At 43.5% G+C, this 20,872-nt stretch overlaps 1 protein-coding gene across 4 annotated transcripts in view; it reads right to left on the minus strand.

The window, feature by feature from the left end:
* Positions 1 to 5,190: 5,190 nt before the first annotated feature.
* APP (amyloid beta precursor protein) overlaps positions 5,191 to 20,872 on the minus strand; it is a 323,251-nt gene continuing 307,569 nt past the window's right edge. For 2 of the 4 annotated variants that reach the window (XM_068270590.1, XM_068270588.1), the window contains 4 exons: positions 16,304 to 16,357; positions 12,649 to 12,731; positions 9,826 to 9,972; positions 5,191 to 5,463 (listed from right to left, as the gene is read on the minus strand). In XM_068270590.1, the coding sequence (XP_068126691.1) occupies positions 5,362 to 5,463; positions 9,826 to 9,972; positions 12,649 to 12,731; positions 16,304 to 16,357 (386 nt within the window). In that variant the 3' untranslated portion in view covers positions 5,191 to 5,361. The remainder of the gene's footprint in view (positions 5,464 to 9,825; positions 9,973 to 12,648; positions 12,732 to 16,303; positions 16,358 to 20,872) is intronic. The other 2 variants (XM_068270592.1, XM_068270589.1) reach the window with 1 other exon arrangement.

Below are 20,872 nucleotides of genomic sequence, written 5' to 3' on the forward strand. Positions count from 1 at the left end.
ATAAAGAGCAGCACACGCAGCCGGCACTTTGCCAGCCGCGTGTGCTGCCCGATCGCCGCCGCTCTGCGGCGATTCGCCGCGAGCAGCGGCGAAAGAGGGTCCCCCTAGCCGCCTGAGCCCTGCGCAGCCGGAACAAAAAGTTCCGGCCAGCGCTAAGGGCTGGATCGGAGGCGTCTGACGTCAGGACGTCGGCTGACGTCCATGACGTCACTCCGCTCGTCGCTATGGCGACGGTGTAAGCAAAACAAGGAAGGCCGCTCATTGCGGCCTTCCTTGTTTATTCTGGGCGCCGGAGGCGATCGGAAGAACGCCTCCGGAGCGCCCTCTAGTGGGCTTTCATGCAGCCAACTTTCAGTTGGCTGCATGAAATAGTTTTTTTTTAATTTAAAAAAAACCCTCCCGCAGCCTCCCTGGCGATCTTATCAGAACGCCAGGGTGGTTAAAAGCAAACAAACTAGTGAGTGTGAGGGCATCTAGTGGTGAACAAACAAAACAAAAAACAAAGTAAAAATAAACATAGCAAAATAAAACATTTGAAAAAAAGGACAGGATTAAAAAAAAAAAAAATACATAAATCGTTACATTAACCACTTAAGGACTGCAGTCTTAAAACCCCTTAAGGACCAGACACTTTTTCCATTCAGATCACTGCAGCTTTAACGGTTTATTGCTCGGTCATACAACCTACCACCTAAATGAATTTTACCTCCTTTTCTTGTCACTAATACAGCTTTCTTTGGTGCTATTTGATTGCTGCTGTGATTTTATAGTTTTTATTATATTCATAAAAAAATACATGAATTTTGTCAAAAAATGTTTAACTTTCTGCGCTGACATTTTTGAAATAAAGTAAAATTTCTATATAAGTTTTTGTCCAAATTTATTGTGCTACATGTCTTTGATAAAAAAAAAATCCAATAAGTGTATATTTATTGGTTTGGGTAAAAGTTATAGCGTTTACAAACTATGGTGCAAAAAGTGAATTTTCCCATTTTGAAGCATCTCTGACTTTTCTGAGCACCTGTCATGTTTCATGAGGTGCTAGAATTCCAGGATAGTATAAATACCCCCCAAATGACCCCATTTTGAAAAGAAGACATCCCAAAGTATTCACTAAGAGGCATGGTGAGTTCATAGAAGATTTTATTTTTTGTCACAAGCGGAAAATTACACACTTTGTGACTAGGGCTGCTCAAATCCGGATCCGGGAAACACCCGGATAGTTGCTATCCGGATATCTCCCAGTAAACCTGTGCATGGTGGGCGGGTCAAGCTTATCTGTCTGACGTCTTCTTTGTCCATCCCTGGCGCCTCCAACGATGTGTTCCTCGCGCATCACGTGGCCACAAACACTTCCTCCTTCAACCCAGAAGGAGGAAGTGTTTGTAGTCACGTGACGGCTGCATGGAACGCATTGTGGGAGGCACCAGGGACGGACGAAGAAGACGTCAGACAGGTAAGCTTGACCCCCCCCACAGGTTTACTGGAAGATATCCAGATAGCAACTATCCGGGTGTCTCCCGGATCCGGATTTGAGTAGCCCTATTTGTGACAAAAAAAAAAGGTTTCTATTTCTGCTAACTTGTGACAAAAAAAAAAATCTGCCACGGACTCATCATGCCCCTCTCTGAATACTTTGGGGTGTCTACTTTCCAAAATGGGGTCATTTGTGGGGCGTTTACTGTCCTGGTATTTTGGGGGGTGCTAAATTGTAAGCACCCCTGTAAAGCCTATAGGACTTAGGGCCCCTTAGCACACCTAGGCTGCAAAAAAGCGTCACACGTGGTATCGCCGTACTCAGCAGAAATTGTATAATGTGTTTTGGGGTGTATTTTTACACATATCCATGCTGGGTGGGAGAAATATCTCTGTAAATGAGATTTTTTTACACACAATTGCCCATTTACAGAGATATTTCTCCCACCCAGCATGGGTATGTGTAAAAATACACCACAAAACACATTATACTACTTCTCCTGAGTACGGCGATATCACGTGTGACACTTTTTTGCAGCCTAGGTGCGCTAAGGGGCCCAAAGTCCTATGAGTACCTTTAGGATTTTACAGGTCATTTTGAGGCATTTGGTTTCTAGACTACTCTTCACTGTTTAGGGCCCTTAAAATGCCAGGGCAGTATAGGAACCCAACTAGTGACCTCATTTTAGAAAGAAGACACCACAAGGTATTCCGTTAGGAGTACGGTGAGTTCATAGAAGATTTTATTTTTTGTCACAAGTTAACGGAAATAGATTTTTATTGGTTTTTTGCATTGTCATTTTCCACTAACTTGTGACAAAAAATAAAATCTCTGTCTCTGTCAATGACAATTTTTAGATTTATTTATATTTTTTTTTTTTACCACACACACAATTGTCCATTTACAGAGATATTTCTCCCACCACCCAGCATGGGTATGTGTAAACATACACCCCAAAACACATACTACTTCTCCTGAATACGGAGAGGTTTAAGGGGGATCTGAGGGTTTGGCCGAGTGATCAGGAGCCCACACGGGGCAAATTAGGGCTTGATCTGATGGGTAGGTGTACTAGGGGGTGACAGGAGGTGATTGATGGGTGTCTCAGGCTGAGATTAGAGGGGGGAATAGATGCAAGCATTGCACTGGCGAGGTGATCAGGGCTGGGGTCTGAGGGTGTGGGCGGTAACTGGGTGCCCACAATGGGCAGATTAGGGTCTGATCTGATGGGTAGCAGTGACAGGGGGTGATTGATGGGTGATCAGTGGGTGATTAGAGGGGAGAACAGATGTAAACAATGCACTTGGGAGGTGATCTGAGGGCAGGTCTGCCGGCGATCTGAGGGTGTGGGCAGGTGATCAGGTGCCGCAAGGGGCAGGTTAGGGTTTGATCTGATGGGTGGCAGTGACAGGGGGTGATTGACAGGTGATCAGTGGGTGATTACAGGGGATAATAGATGTATATAGTATATGGGGGGGGTCTGGGGAGAATCTAAGGGTGTGTGGGGGGTGACCAGGAGCCCCCGGGGGCAGTTTAGGACCTAATCTAAATTTTAGCGTTGACAGATAGTGACAGGGAGTGATTGATGGGTGATTAGGGGGGTGATTGGGTGCAAACTGTGGTCTGAGGGGGTGATCAGGGGGCAGGATCAGTGTGCTGGTGTCATTACATGCACAGCTGCAACCTCCCCTGGTGGTCCCTCCATCACTAGGACCACCAGGGCAGGAGGCAGCCTGTATAATATGCTTCGTATACATTACAAAGCGTATTATACGCTTTGAACGCGGCAGATCGGGGTTAACAACCCGCTGGCGCTGCTAATTGGCCGGCGGGTTGACGTGGGTGGGCGGAGCCTAATGCTGGCGGATGCGCGTGATCCCCGGGTATTCAGTCCCCCAGGTGTCGGCGCCGATTGGCGTTAGGCGGTCCTGGGGGTGCCACTTTGCCGACGCCCATACGTAGTGGGCGGTCGGCAAGTGGTTAAAGACTAGGATTTGTTTTTTTTTTTAAATATGTATGTCATGGGTATATTACTGTTATTGTAATAAAAAAGAGCTAGTAATTATTGGTCAGATACAAAAAAGACCAAAACCAGAAAAAATACACCTCTTTTTCCAAATAATGTTGTCGCCATACATTGTACTAGGAACATAATTTAAATGTTATAACCGGAACTGATGGGCAAATAAAATGCTTGGGTTTCATTTAAAGTACCATCGCTTATTTTAAAACTACATGAAATGGAACTGGAGAAATTGTGTATTTTTTATCTTTATTCCTTGTTTTTCCCTATAAATTGCATAGAAAGTAAAGTAATTACTAAAAGCAAGTATCGCTCACAAAAAGCCTAAATTGTGGCGAAAAAAAACAATTTCGGTGTGATAAGTAGTGATAAAGTTATTTGCGAATGAACGGGATGAGTTAATCGTGAAAATTGTGAAGCAGGTGAAAATTGCTCTGGTCCATTAGGGTAAAAACCCTTGGGGGTGAAGTGGTTAAAGCAGTCTAGTGCCCCACTGTGAACGTAGTCATTTAAGAACACGGTGACCCACCACATGTAATAAACTACTGAAGTTATGAGGACTTGGAGTTTTGTGACTTTCAGAACCGCACATCACATTAAATACACCCAGATTTATTGTTTTATTAATAGCACAAAATAAAGACAGACCACACAGTACTTCCGATTTTTTTTTAAATTTATTTATGTAACACAGTGTAGAAAGCTATTAGTTCATAAGCAATGATTCTGTACAATCATCCAGCAGAAAGTTGTCATTTTTGTAAGGAATCTCTGCTAATTTTTTTTTTATTATTTTTTTTTATTTTTTTCGACCAGCAGGGCACTTTTTCATTTAATTTTTTTCCCCCTTAAAAAAGTGCTTAGAATTATCAGAGACACAACAAACAACCCCGTAAAAGCCGGACGGGCTCGAAACACATTGTGTCCCGGGGCCCATCCAGCGCTGATGGGGTTAAAGCTCCAAAGGTACATGGCAAAGAAAAAAATATTTATATATATACTTCTTTTTTTCGATTTTTTGTCATAGATTCTGTTTTTGCAACTCCTGAAGTGTGCACATAAAACAGGCACAAAAGAAGAAAAAAAAAATCATAAAACAAAATGAAAAACAAAAAAAAGTGTAATCCTTATGAATTTCTACACCACTAAACACAGCAGTACAATCTGTACAATAACACGATAAAAGGAGGAGAAATAAGAAAACTGAGCATGAATTTTTTTTATTTATTAAATAATAAAAAATAAAATTTGATTTAGCTTGAAAATGCATAGCGGAGGTGAAAATAAAATTGATCCTGCAAATAAAAAAAGAAAAAAAAAGAAAAGAAAAACAGCAAAAACCTCACATACACAGAATAATGCATCCCCAATCATTTTTTTTTAAAGCAATTATCAACCAGGACCTATTTTTTTTGTCACAACTCACAAGAATAATATACAACCGGTTTAAAGATCTACATGGTAAATAATCAGGAGAGGCAGCTAATCATGCACTAGATTAAAGACGGCTAAATCTCTTTACAGTACACAAAAACATTCATCGAATAATGTTATGTAAAGACGTAGAGATGTTAAGAGAATACATTACCCATTTTAGTTTATTAGTTCAAGCATCTACTTTTGTTACAGCACAGCTGTCAAAAGGCGGAAATGAGTAAATAATAAAACAGTGTGTGTGTTTTTTGTGGTATTTTTTTTTTTTTGTGTGGATTTTTTATTTATTTTTTTCCTATTATTCTCTCAACATGACCTTTTTTCCCCCATTTTCTGTTTCTATATTTATATATGTATAACAGTGGAACACCGATGGGCAGTGACGCAATCAGTTTGCTGTCCGAGACCAGAGGCCGTTGAGGTGTTCCTAATTCTGCATCTGTTCGAAGAACTTGTAGGTGGGGTTTTCATAGCCGTTTTGTTGCATTTTGGTCAGGTGGCGCTCTTCCGGGGTGACTGCAGCATCAACCTGTGGAAAGAAAAGAAGCAAAGGCTCAACTAAGTGTCTTGTGTGACGTGGTCAAACATCTGACGCAAGACCTAGTTCATCTGGACGGCTGAACTTGTCACCTGCCAGCCACTCTTACTTCTGTGAAACATTTAAAGTGGACCCAAACCAAACATTTTTTTTAATTCAAAATATTTAGTTGAACCACTCTGACACATACAAAGATAAATAAACACTCCTTCAAACCTATGATCATTTCAGTGCATGCTTTTCACCCTTCTCTTTTCATAACTAGGGTTATACTGGGGGCAGCCATTAGCAATTCCTCCTATGCTGGACACCATCTACTCCAGCATTTTGCCGGATTCTGTCCCGGCAATTTGAAAGGAAGGGAGGGGTTCCTCCAATAAGTGTAAAATATTTTATATTTGTCATTATGCAGCTGAAAATAGGCTGCTATTTATTATTATAATTTAGAAAATAGATTTTATTTCTGAAATCTTGTATTTTTAGTTTGGATCCACTTTAAAGTGTACCTGAGAGGTCTGAAATAAAAGCATTTATACATACCTGGGGCATCCTCCAGCCCCATGTAGGCCTTGGGCTACAATGCCAGCCTCCTGGGCCGTAGAGGAACAGAAAAGCCCGAGACTATGGAGAGGGAACCCACGGCCTACACGGGGCTGGAGGAAGCCCCTGGTAAGTAGAAATGCTTGTACTTTAAGTGTCTCAGCTTTCCATAAAGGATGGCTGGAGGTGGTTGTAGTACAATGCTTACACTTACACATGACCTACCACAATCTGTACCATCAGTCAGGTGCTAACTGTCCATTACATGCCGTGTTTTGAATTTCACAGCAACTGTCTGCTTGAAAATGTCCAGTTAATGTATCTGAACTCAACAGAGTTGGAAACAATTCTTCAGTTACTGTTCAGAGGCGGATCTAAAGGGGTGCAGGAATGGCATGTGCCATGGGCGCCTCCTACAGGGGGCGCAGCTCTGTAGCATCTTTGGCGTTCTCCAAACAGATTCTACTTTTTATCTGTGGGATATTCTGCTGCCTGTTATTTGGGGGATATATATAGTGTGAGCTATTGCAATATTCATTGTTATAGACCACGCTTCACTTCGCCTTGGCCAAAACCAATTCAACCGAGACTACATGTAAAAAATATTTGGAGTAGCGCCCCCTCTCTGTGGGGACGAATGTAAAGGTTTGCCCTATGCGCTGTTTTCCCTAGATATGCCTATGCTGGAGTTGGAGTGCATAAAAATGTGTTGACTGTGATTCTTAGAAGATTTAAAGAGGAACTCCAGTGAACATTTTTAGTGTTGGCAGGTGATGTAGCTGCTGCATGGTTTTTGGCAGTTGGAAACAGCTGTAACAGCCATTTCCCACAATGCAGCAAGGTTCACAGACAGGAAACTGCCAAAAAAACTATGAACTTTTCTTGTGGGAGGGTTTTTTTGTGAGAGGAGTTTCACCACAATATCAGTCATACAGCACCCCCTGATAGTCTGTTTGTGAAAAGGAAAAGATTTCTCATGTAAAAGGGGGTATCAGCTACTGATTGGGATAAAGTTAAATTTTTGGTCGGAGTCTCTCTTTAAAGTGTATAAATAATGTTTTAAAATACAGATAATTTGATTAGCCTATTTTTTTTTATGTTCAAGCTCTATAGTAGTTCCGAAAAAGAAGGCTTATGTACCTGGGTTTATTTTTCTTTAGGTCACATTCTCAGTGGGACGTTTGAATGAGACGTTGAAGTCGCAACGTGTCTGCGTTTAGAGGTAACGCGCTGCAAGCAGTGAGTTGTCACAACGCAACATTTTTCAATGCGACTTTAAACGTCACACTGTGAACGGCCTATAGGTTTATCATTGCAGTGCGGTAAGCTGCGTTATAAGACTTTATAACATGTGACCATAACGTCCCACTGTGAATGTGACCTTAAAATCCTTATTTCTGAAGTAATTTAATGCATCCAACTCTCTTTTGTGATTTTAACTTCAAATTCATTTTTGCCAATATCAAAAAGGTTCTTTACACGTTTGAACTTGTAGAGAAAGAAGTTCCTGCTTTTCTTTCATAGTGTCTTTCTTTGATGTCACATCACTTTATACTTTATAGTCTTTTGATAAAAAATGTAATCTTGTTTTCATATTTTAAAGTGAACCTAAAATGAAAGTAGACTTATGAGTTAAACAATTGCATCGATCCTCCTACTCCGAAAAATGACTTTTAGAGATCCCACAGTTTAAAGTTTATTAGTTTAAAAATGTAAATAAAAACAAAAAAAAAACGTTATTGTCTGGTCTCAGTCCAATAAAGTCTGCCCAATGCACCACAGAGGTAAAATACATATACTATTCCTTCAAAGTTTAACTGTTGGGCATAAAATCAAAATTCAATTCTTTATTTTTATCTGGTAAACAAGTAATAAGATTGCTAACCAGGGAATATAAAAGTAAAAAATCACTCTTGGTTTTCTTATCTATAAAACAACATTCCCCAGTTTCGGTGGCTTTTATTTGGTATATCTGCTGCACAAAGGAAGTTGCAAGGCATGCTGGCAGGGGTGCTCTCCAAACTTAATCACGAGTAATTACTGGTGATTCAAATGAGGTGTAATTACTGCAGGTGTGCGGCGGGGAATGAAAGGGTTATTTACCCATAATTCCCCTTCATGCCAGAAGGAGGAAATGACGGCAGCAAGGCTTGGAATACGAGCCATCTAACAGCATGGACTCTCAGGACGCAGGACGGACGGCAGAATTATGGGTAAATAACCCTTTCATTCCCTGCTGCACACCTGCTGTAATTACACCTCATGCTGGGTTGTCCTTTTTTGCTTCTCTACTTTCCCCTCAGACTTAACAAATGCAGCCCGATTGGCTGACGCCTCTTTCCCTCCTGTTTCCCCTCCCACAACACTGTTCCTCTCTGATTGGCCAATATTTCTCATGCTGAGACAATGCACTTTCTATTGCAGAGCTGGGTGGGAGCTCCTGAAGACTGGGAGGAGGACGAGCAATGCATACACAATCAGGCAGAGGAGAGTAAGGGAGGAAATTACATCAGGATTCGCTTCTAAATAGACACAGTTAAAATGGAGAATCGTAAGGAGTTTTTTTTTTACTATAGGAAAATCACTAAAATCAAAACATGGACATTGCAATACATGTTATGTAGGTAGAGCAAGTATTTATCTTATATATGTTTTTTTTTTCTGAGATAGTATGGCTGACAGCTCCTCTTTAAGAGACAGCTGTAACCTTGAAAAGGAATTTGCTTTGCTCAGGAATCATTATAGCTGAGTCATTATAGCAGAGCCAGAAGCAGGCTGAGCAGTGAAGGATGAAGCAGAGAGCAGGGTAGGTATTTTCTCTAATGTTCCCACTGATATACATGGTAAAATACATGAGGGTGCTTAGTCTCTGGTTCACTTTAAATGGAAATGCGCACTTAGGAGAGTATCAAACTTTTTTTTTTTTAAAAAAAGGTTACAGTTCTTTAAAAGCTTTCCGGTTAAAGGATTTACGAGGCGAAATTTAAGAAAAAAAAGTTCAGTACCTGCTGCATTTTTGAATGCACGTAGGACGCCATTTGCGCCCTCCGTGCCGTTCCGCCGGGTCCCCCCTGCTCAATCTCCCCCCTGCCCGGCTCCCAACCCCACAGCCCGGGTCGGGCTCTCATGCCTCCTGAAAAATGGCCGCCTGAGCTTGCCGCAGCTGCGCAGTCCGCATAGACGCGAGTGCGGCCGTGCAGCTCTAGGGCCTTCCCCTCCCCCCGATCCATGCACAGGAGAGAGCCTGTAGCGTGGATTAGGTAAGGGGGGGGGGGGGGTGTGCCTAGAGCTGCGCAGCCGCACTTGCGTCTATGTAGACTGCACAGCCGCGGCAAGCTCAGGCGGCCCGGGGGGAGATTGAGCAGCAGGGACCCGGAACTACACGGAGGGCGCGGATGGCGTCCTCCGTGCATTCAAGTTTGCAGCAGGTACTGAACTTTCTTTTTTTAAATTTCACCTCGTAAGTCCTTTAAACCAGCAGGTGGAACTATAAGCAAATATCAAATTCGCATTTATAATATTTATTATTTTCCTGATTAAAAAAAATGCATTTTTTTTAGTACCAAACCTAATCAATATTCAAAGAAGAAAAGAGTAAAAATAACAGTGATAAATAATTTAGTTTTTTTTTTTTTTTTTTAAAAACATCCTTCTTAGAACACACAATTCTAGCTGCAGAGCTCCTGGGCGATGTGTCTGGCAGCGAACGCCATAGAAACAAGTAGCTGACACACAGAGACGACCTTCTTGGGATTTTCAAGGTCACAGCGCACAGCCAGTGACGGCATTCGCTCCATAATTCAGAGCACTTACCTCTACCACCCCGTGATGGATGGAAGTGTACTGCTTCTTCTTCAGCATCACTAGTGTGATTACTATCACCGTTGCTATGACAACACCACCAACCATCAGACCGATAATTGCTCCTTTGTTTGAGCCAACTTCCTCGGCAAAGAAGACCTGAAAGAGACAAAGGTGTTTAATCTTCATGGCTACAAGATTTACAGACATATGAAAGTGGGACTCTGGGGAGAAATGTCCAAGTTTAAGTTAATAATATTCTATGAAATAAGACTACTACTGCGCCTGCACAAGGGCTCTAATGCAGATACAGTACATAGCATAAAAGGTTTTGTCTTTCAAATACTCTATTGAACTCGGTATAAGCACAGCAAAGGAAAAACTGGTAGAGATAATACGATGATACAAGGACGGTTTCCCGACATGGGCCTTAATGGTCCACAGGACAGTGCCATAATAACGAAGTTACACCTTGTACCTCGGGCCTCTCTGATCTCGCGGTAGACTCAAACTTTTTTTTTTTGCAAAGAATTATAAAAACAGATAATAGAGAGGACCTTGAGACTGGTTTTACTCTGTAAACCAGCATGAGCAATGCATCGCTTCCGCCGCACCGCATCGCTCCACCAGAAACTGGCCTTCAGGGAACACCGCGTTAGTACGTGGTGTTCCCTGTTTGGCCACCAGGCAAGCAGGAAGTGACACGCTTGCGGTCACTTCCTGCTTTGGGGAATGTGGAAGTGCACCGAAGTGTATTGTAGAAATTAGGCTTCTGCGCATGCGGGCCGCTGCATCAGTAATTTTTTTTTTTTTTTTTTTTAAATCTGTGCGTCGCCATAACCCAGTGATGGCTAACCTTGTCACTCCAGCTGTGGTGGAACTACAAGTCCCATGAGGCATTGCAATACTCTTATGCTGGGCATACATGGACAGTTTTTGCGCTGGTATCGAGCCAGCCGGCGCGTCAGCGCGCGTGTGCGTGCGGATCGATTGCCGCTCGTCCCCGCGGGCACTGCTAATAAGCCGCTTGTTTCTTGCCATTGTTCTCCCCGCCGGTATCGAGCGCAGTATCGATCCGGTGAGGTATCGGACAGGTTGAATATTGTCAATAGAGCCATCAGTGGCTCGATTGATAATCTAAAACTTACCGTGTATGCCCAGCATTAGTTTTGTCACAGCTGGAGTGCCAAGGTTAGCCATCACTGCCATAGACTAAGATGAATTCTGGGCTGACGCAGAAGCCACATGGTAACAGTTTTGGAGCTGCGTCATGGATGCTTCGAAAACGTCACTTACCACAGTAGTATGAAAGTCTCCGCCCCGGTGTGAAAGGCCCTAAAGGACATCCAAGGCGAGATCCTTTGTACAAACGAAGGCTCCAGACATGTATGTGCAGGAGTCCTTATGCTCCCCCTGCTCACCTGTCTCCTTGTAAAAGCCCCCACAACTGTGCCGAGCCACGTATCCTTGATCGCACTCCCGTGGCTTCTTCCAGCCCCCATAGCCTTACAGGTCCCTCCTCCTCTGCTCCTTGTGCTGCTCCTCCCTCCGAAAGGGCACAGCGGAGCAGGTCAGGAGGAAACTGGGGAACCTGTGAGAGTAGAACTTGTGCCACTGTCTCTAAGTTTTTTTTTTTTGGCGTTTCACATCTGTAGAGAATATGTCAATATTTTTGCCATTTGTCTTCCCTTAAAATCAATTATTGATATCTTGGCAAAACTAATTATTTGAAGAATCCATCAGTTTGGACATTTCTGGATCTAATTGAAGATCATATCTTGGAAGAAATATTCACATCAATTTATATATGAACCGTTTTCTCTGCAAAGATTATCAATCTTTTACTGAATTCTTATATTACGTGTGACTAGCAGATTTTTACCATATGTTTTTTAATTTCTTACATTGGTTTGGGATTCATCTTAACACAAATAAAATTCCTTAGGAGACAGTACTTTTGCATATAAGAAGTACAGTATAAATACATTAGACTTAGTAGTTCAGCAGAAAAAGATTTAGGCTCCGTTCCCACTACACTTCCGCATCCTGTGCGGTCAGCGGGAGGGGACAGTATAATGTCCGCTCTGACGTGGCTGGGGCCCAGGGTAGATGTGCTCCCTCATAGGCTATATGGAGAATGCATCCGCCCACCATTATCGCGGACTGCACACAAGTGAGGCCCACTTACTGCATAGGATCCTGCAGATACATTGCAGCGTGACAAGTGTAAACAGCTCATTCATAAAATAAGAGCCATTCACTTGATGAGGGGAGAGGGGACAGCAAATGTCTGCTCTCCGCTGTAGTGATCCTGCCTCTCTTATCTAAAAACGGAGACATGCGACTCATGCCGTCAGCTTTCTAGTCATTGATCCAACTGTGAGAAGTATAAAAATGTAAACCGAGCCTCACTCTAAAGGCCAGTATGAACTCCTAATGCACACCCCAACAGGGGACAGGCATTAGGAGCTGAAATTAACATTAAAGGCGTGGTTTCTCTTTGGCTCTATTTGCATTCTCAAATCTTTCACAACTGCACATAACTGTTTTAGTAACAGGAAATGTGAGCTGGCAGCATGAGTCTCTTGGTTCAGACAAGTTATGACTTAGAAACATGGGAAAACAGTCCAACCTCTTTACTACTGAATGACAACCCTAACACATGTATACTTTACCTATATGAACACTGTCTACTGATGGAATTTAGTTTTTGCACAAGTTCAAGCGCACTTAGGTAAACCTATCCCAAGACTGCTACTGGAGGATAGCATCATTTAATCATAAAAGGGACATAAAATGATGCTGTATAGCGCAAAGTGGGCATCAGATGCTTACCAATTTCTGGTGATGCACTTCATATCCAGCATCCATTTTCACTTCTGAGATCTCCTCAGTTTTGATATTGGTAAGTCCTGACCCTGAAAAATAAGAATCAGCGTTAATACACTAAGCAGAAGAAACCCAGAATTTCCAGTGTCCCGGTGACAATACCCACATGAGGCAGTCTGAGGCTTGTGGAGGAACATCTGGCAAAGCATGCTGGGAGAAGTGGCGGCACAACAGATGGAGAGCTGCAGGCCACCTAAAGGTGATCCAGGCAGCTTCCATATCCTAGTGCTGATACTGCCTCACTATTAAACACTGCCCCCCCTCCCCCAATATCTTCCTTTATTAAAATTAGCCATAATAGATTTCTGTGTGCTAACACATAACACATCATTAATTTCACAGACAGGACTGTTGTTGTATACACTCAGCATGGTCATCAAATGTGTAATGAGAAGAACCATTACACTTAATGAGATAAATTGTATTTCTCATTTCAGTAGAAGTACTCATAATGTATATAAAAAATAAATGGCCTGATAAAACAATTGAAAACGAAGAAGGTCCGCACGATGCTCCTAAGATCCTATATCTTTATTTATGGACGTATCCAAAAAGGTCAACACATATCACCAGCTGACATGTTTCGGACCTACTGGTCCTTATTCATAGCTAGCTATAGGTCCGAAACATGTCAGCTGGTGATATGTGTTGACCTTTTTGGATACGTCCATAAATAAAGATATAGGATCTTAGGAGCATCGTGCGGACCTTCTTCGTTTTCAAGTATTTCCTAGGACTAGCCATCCTGGTCTGGCACTGCTCTTTCTGGGGTGAGCGGTTTCCACCTTTCTTTTCTGATAAAACAATGCTGTGGGTAGAAATGAGTGTACACATGCAAAAACGGCGTCCGAAAAAAAAGAAAAAACGTGGGATATAGACGAAATTATAAGAGATTATCTATAACAATATTTTTTGTTTCTATGTGATAATCTAAGACCAAGTGATAAATATGTTGAAGACCCCCCCCCCCCCCCCCACGCCGGTGGTGCCCTAACCCTAACTCCCCCTCCCCACTTCACTGCAAATAACATGAATAGAAAAAGATGGATATTTGTAATAGAATAGCCTATAATATTTGTCACAAATCTTACTCTGTAAACGAAAAGTTTTGTTTTCACGGTCCCGCGCCCGCTATTTATTGGTTGCCCTAATTTCTTCTTTTTTGTGCCCAATAGCCGGTATTTTAAATTGCAGCCAATGGTGCACCTGTTTAGTCCATTAGCCATATGCGCCCTTTTTTCCAGTTCCCGAAATGAGTATACTCTGCTCTGTGGCAGTCATAGCATAGGCAACTCTTAGGGTGCATACACCCCATAGAATAATAAACCAGAATCGGCCTGGTGCCAGTAAATGAACGCGCTTACCAACAGGCGATTGTGCACGCTGCTCGGGCATCTGACGAAATGCTATGATTTGGCCAGACGCCCTAGCAGTGTGCACATCGCCTGTTGTCAGGTGCTTTCATTTACTGACACCGCACCGATTCCGGTTTACTATTATCCTTGATAAAGGGACGCTCTGACATTCACGTAACGTTGGCATATCATCTTAACACCTCGTTAAACCAGCTTGCATAATATTGTGAGGTCGACCTTCTATAACTTGGTGGAGTTGTACATCGACCATCTGCCTAAGCACCCAGCATTATTTTATGGCTGAAACCATTAGGTATGCACAGATGAAGACTTGTCATTCCTGTACAGACAAATGTGCTTCCAGTCTAAAGGTCTCCATGCTGGTCTGTCTCTTCCCCTTGCACATATCCACACCCCCCCCCCCGCCCTTCCTTCTTCCCCACCCCTGGGCTTCCTGCCTGTGTGATCTGACTTGAATCAATAAAGCCAAGCACCGTTTGGTAATGCCCAGATTCAGCATCTTATTGGATAGCACAAGGGATGATCAATGAGATGCAAATATTTTGAGTTCATGCACAATTATGCACATTTTTATGCAAATATATGCAGCTTGAAAATGGACCAATTAAGTCCCACCCAGGTTTAAATTGATTGGTCCATTTTCAAGCTGCATATATTTGCATAAAGATTTACATACATCTGCATGAATGTGGAAATATTTGCATCTCACTGATCATCCCTAGATAGCACTTCAGAAATCTTTCCCACTATAACCTGTGAGCACATCCAGCTAGAAGGATTCTCATCATGTTTGGTGAGAGATTTAGCCCTATAATTGTTGTGATCCAAACCTGGATGCAGAGGTTTGTTGATCTTGGATAAGCTCGAGATGGCCAGAGGCAGCTTACCACCACTCATTCTACAGAGAGATGTATTCTTTCCCATCTTCTGCAGGAAGTTTTCAATCAGGACGATACCATTTATTGGCTAACTTAGCCAATTAATGGTATCATCCTGATTCAAAACGTCTCTGCTACTACGATCTTCTGCAGATGTCAAAAAGCACGCAACAGAGCAATGTCTGAATATTTTTGCTTGTTGCTTTTACCCGGGGCTTTGCCTCATCCTCTTATGGCAGTACAGACAGCTTGGCCAAGCATAGCAAACATGACATATATATCCACTGGCTATCTAAAATTAGCATGAATGACTGGTACAGCCTACACGTAACAGACCAAAATACCTCATCTAGCTAATACCTGCCTCACCGCTAGGGTATTTTCCACTGTAACTTGCAGTAGAATGCCTCCTCCTGCTTGTGTCTCCCACATAGACAAGGACTACGGGACTGAGCACTTTGCCTTTAGAGCAGCCGTTTGTCAAGTGTCCCATGAAAATTCAAGCGACGCACCTCTATGTCTGTACCAGGGCTGTGGATTCAGAGCAATTTTTGGGTACCTGGAGACGGTTTCATAAACTGAAGAATCAGATGATTTTTCTCCTGGTCTATACGCAGCTCCAGCTATGACAGGCACAACCACTAGCGACAGGTACAAACTCCAAATACCAAGCAACGCTATGGAGAACACCTGCCACTGTTGGACCTCTTCCATACTTCTAGATTGAAGACCAGGGCCACCAGAATTTTGCACAACATCTCCACTCTGGCAGTCGTTACTTCGAGCTCCTCCCATCGGGCTGCCGCTACAGAACCATTCCCTCCTAAACCACCAGGCGCAGGAGCACCTTATTCACCCAAGCTATGCTCCTGCTGAACTGTAATCCCTCCCCCAGCAACATTTCCTATGATGGGGATGTGGAGGGGAACTGGCCAACACCTCACCGTTGAGGACTATGAAGAATGGAGCACATAATTCTACATGAAACATGAGCTGTATCCAGGTGTTAAACTATGGAAAACAAAAGTTTTTTCTTAAAACAGAAAGTATTTGCGATAGTTCAGGTTGGAGTGAGCTCAGAGATGTCTCCCACAATGCATCACTGCTGAAATGCAAATCGACCACAAAACTCAGCAGTATACACAACCTCTCAATTCAGTGTATGATACAACATGGTATCGCCATACAGGTATGATGATAATGGTGAGCGCGGAATGCACAACCATGCAGAGTGGGCTTCGGTAATGTTGCATGAGAGATCAGCACACACTTACCAGACACAACATAACTCATGCATTGTACATCATGCCAAGGAGTGAAGGTGACATGCTAAAGCGAGTTCTATACCTGGCCGGGTGGTGAGTCCTCTATCTGCAGCGGGGCGAGCATCAACTGGTTCAACTGGGCACGTGCAGCAAAACAACAAAAAGGTAAAACAAAAGAACAAGCAAATAAACAAAAGTAGCAATACATCATTGGCTGAATGGGTGGGAAAGACAGGAGGAAAATATTTCACTTGGGTTAATTTGCAAAACACACAAGACAGAAGGAAAAAGGTGCAACAGGCAGTGTTCTGTAGAAGCAGGGAAATCGCCTGTGAGATTGTGACTGTGCTGTGCATCACCTTACTGACACTAATTTTACCGGCATTAAAGCAAACCAGAAGATAAAATAAACTTACGAGATAATGAACTGCATCTAAAGTACAGCTAAGGAATAGAACATAGAGTCCCATATTGTTTTTCAGTTCAGAAACAGTTAAGAAACTTGAATTATCTCTACAAAAGAGCTTCTCTGAGCTAATCGACCCAACTTCGGTCAAATACAGTCCTGCTTTCTGAAGCACTAAAAGGGAACCAGAGAGGATGAACTATACATACCTGGGGCTTCCTCCAGCCCCATACGCACGGATCGCTCCCACGCCGCCGTCCTCCGCTGCCTGGATCCGCCGCCACCGGGTCCCGTCACTGCCGCGAGTCGGCAAGTCGGCCGGTGGACGCGGCCAATTCTCCGCATCACAGGGTGCTCTCCCCATACAGATACGCATGTGGCTGCTTACTGCACAGCCGCATGCGTACATGTATGGAGGGAGCCCCTGTGATGTGGACAATTGGCCGCGTCCGCCGGAAGTGACGGGCCCGGTACCGGCGGATCCAGGAAGCTGAGGAGGGCGGCGTGGGAGCGATTCAGGCTTATGGGGCTGGAAGAAGCCCCAGGTATGTATAAAATCTTTGCCTTTTTTCACCCCTCGTTCCTCTCTGGTTCCCTTTAAAGTGTACCTGAGACGAGTTGCAATAAAAGATTTATACATACCCGGGGCTTCCTCCAGCCCCCTCCGCTGTCTTAATCCTCCTATATTGTCCCACAGCAGTCCCATTCTCCGTGGCAGGTCAGGGTCAGTCAGCGCAGGCGCAGTGTGGCCAAGCGCACTGCCCCGTTTGGCTCCTGTGCCTGGCAGCATTCTGTGTCTGCGCAGGTGTAAAATGCTCTCGGTGATGGGATTGCGTCGGGCGCATGCGCAGTACGCCCGACTGGCTGAGAAGAACGGGGCTTCTACTGGACAATCTAAGAGGATTTAGACCACAGCGCAGGAGCAATCTGCATGGATATGTATAAATCTTTTATGCCCCCTCATCTCACGGTCACATTAACCACTTCAGGACCACAGTGCTAAACCCCCCTAAAGACCAGGCTGTTTTTTTTTATTAATTGGCCACTGCAGCTTTAAGGCCACGCAACACAGCACACGAGTGATTCCCCCCTCCCCTTTTCCCCCCACGAACAGAGCTCTCTGTTGGTAAGGTCTGATCACTCCACAGTTGTTTATTTTTTAAATATTTTATTTATTTATTTTTGAATAAAAATGCCTTTTTTTAAATTTCTATTCCCCTGTTCCCTCCCTCCCTCCGCCAGCCAATCAGGGTAATCAGCTGTCATAGGCTTCAGCCGATCACTATCCAGCCTATGGAGGGGACAGCCGTGTCACACGGCTATAGCCAGTACAGTGCTGCTGCCGATCGCAGCGCTGTACATCTAAATAGACGGCGTTTACGCCATCTAACAGTCTTCCGAGCCGCTCGGAGACTGAAGGAGGGGCGGTGCTCCGCCCCCCAAGCAGGAGATGCGCGTGCATCCCGCGCGCAATCTCCTGCAAACTGCAGCCCCAAGACTTGACGCCAATCGGCGTTAGGCGGTCCTGGGGCTGCTGCCGCGGCCATGCCCATGGGCGTGGAGCGGTCTTAAGGTAGTTAAACAGCCAAGAAACGGTGAGAGACAGCTTGAGATAAGGCTTTACTGCATGAATGTACAAAGGGTCATTAGCTCTGCTCTGTTTTATAGTTTACAATACAGAGTATGGTTTGTAAACTGCAAATATGACAGAAAGCAATGCAAATGCAAGTGCAATGTTAGGGGAAAAAAATGAAAATAAAACTATGAGACTTTTCTTTGCTACTAATGTTCTATTCATTATCCGTACTACACATACAATTCATTATATCAGAAGTTTTTTTTTTCCACTTCAGGTTTGCTTTAAAATCACTTGTAAGTGCATGATTGTACTGTGCACCAACTTACTGACACATTTTACTGGCATTAAAATCACTTGTAACCACGTGATTGCACTGGGCATGGAGTGTGGCTATCTGCATGGAGTGTGACTATCTGCATGGAGTGTGTATGGTTTCCCAGTGATAACATGCATTTCGTAAGGATTCTCTGGTTTACTCCCATATCCAAAAAACCCTAATACTAGGTTAACTAGTTTCTCCAAATAAACAGGCAACTGATATGCAGGCAAATACACAGTAACTGGTTCTCCCTCAAAACTACCCCCAGACTGTGTATGGCAAACAGACTGAGGACCCATGAGGGGAAGTGAGTCAAACAAATCTTCCACTGTACACTGTAAAATGCGTCAGCGTTATATAAAACGCGTAATTATAATGTCAGATTACGGCATAGACTTCACACCTCCCTCGCCTCTCCTGTGTAGGTTAAGGTATAGATGGCTGTGAATCAATTAATTGAGCTTTTGATTGTTCTAACTGTGTATTTACTTATTTCAGTACAGGTAGTCTTCGACTTAGGAACGCCCCGCCGATACAAACGGCATGGATTCTGTGTTTCCAAGGGAACAAGTCAAAAAAATTTTTTTCAAATTGGACTTGTAGTTTTTGAGAAAATCGATTTTAAAAAAATTCTAAGAAAAATTGCTTTTAAACTTGTATAAACAAATACAAAGGGCAGAGGTGACACAGAGGGGGACACTGGAGACACAGAGAAGGTACAGGGGACAGAGATGGCACAATGTTCTGACTTAAGAACAGATTCAGGTTAGGAACGAACCTACAGTCCCCTATCTCGTTTGTTAACCGGGGACTACCTGTATATGAAACAGATTTCACTTTTTTTTAAATAGCCATCAAGCTATCTATATAATTATTGCATATTTATCTTCCTGAACCAGCAGAAACTGCTCTGAAACAGATGTAGGACTCTGCCTATTTTCACTTTGAACTTCCAATCACATTCAGAAAGCCAAAATTGAAATATTGTATATACTCTACTATAAGCCTAGAAATTTAGGTCTGACTTGTTAAAGTAAATCATAAGGGGTGACTTATACACGGGTCAGACGTAAATTGCTGACTTTTAGTCCTGTAGAATGCAGGTTCTACTGTGACAATTTGCACTAAGGCCTCTGTCACATTAGATAACACATGCACAAACCTGATTTCTTGCACATGTTATGACCTGTGGCATGACGTCGGGAAGTTGTGGTGTGACGCTGATCAGAGGCGGTAGTTCTATTTTACCCGACGGGAAACAGCCGCTGCTGGACGTTACGAAGCACCCAGAAGCGCAATGCTCTGGGCAGCTTTGTCTAATGTGAAAGGTAACTTGAAAGTCAAATAGACTCCTGTTACCTTTCTAAACGCATCCTAGAAGCGATCCGTCAAAACGCACAGATCAGCTCCTAGTGTGAAAAAGCCCTAAACCCAGCCACTTCCAACAGTACCATCTCCCATTCGTGTGTCATCCGGTTAGCGCTGCTGACAGTGTCAGTGCCTAGCAGGTGCCTCCATGTGAGGTTGTATAAAAGGTCACAGTCACAGGGTTCTATGGCTGAATTTGGGAACTTAAAGTGTACCAGAGACGATAAAAGAACAAAGTTTTATACACCACATCCCCGCCGCAGTACCGCTATCTAAATCCCCCCCAAACTACCCGGTGGGCAATCCGGGCTGCGCTTTCATGTGAGGCAGGGCTATGGGCTGCAGCCCTGCCTCACACGTGTCTGTCAGCGGCGAATCTCCACCTTTCCCCCGCCCCTCTCAGCGAAGGAAGGCTGAAAGGGGCAGGGGAGAGGCGGAGATCCGTCACTGACAGATGGGCTGCAGCCCTGCCTCACACGGAAGCGCTGCCCGGATTGCCCCCCCAGGGAGCTTGGGGGGGATTTAGATAGCGTACTGCGGCGGGGATGCGACTTCAGAGTCTCTTTAAGAGGGTCAAATGTTGGGGGGGGGGGGGGGGGGGGGGGGGGTCAGGGGACGGACGGACGGACACAAAGTCAACTTATATCAGAGTATATATGGTGCCATGATTGGGCAGTTAAAGGACATAAAGACAAAGTAAAAGTTCTCCCTTTAGCATAAACCTTGATATGGTTTCTATTGCTATTTTTGTTTGCCAAATGTTTACAAAAATAATTTATAATTTATAGTTTAGAAAATAGTTTATAAGGTTTAAACTGAGTTTCACCCATATTGAATACTCATAGCCTCTCAATATATGGAAAGTGAATGTAAGCTTTGTATTTATTCACCATATATATCTTATCCATTACATTTGTTTATGTGATTGTATTTAAATAAAGCTAAAAAATACATAAATTTATTGGTCAAAATCTGTTTC

The sequence above is a fragment of the Hyperolius riggenbachi genome, chromosome 2 (assembly GCF_040937935.1).
Source record: "Hyperolius riggenbachi isolate aHypRig1 chromosome 2, aHypRig1.pri, whole genome shotgun sequence".
In the NCBI taxonomy this organism is placed as follows: Eukaryota; Metazoa; Chordata; class Amphibia; order Anura; family Hyperoliidae; genus Hyperolius; species Hyperolius riggenbachi.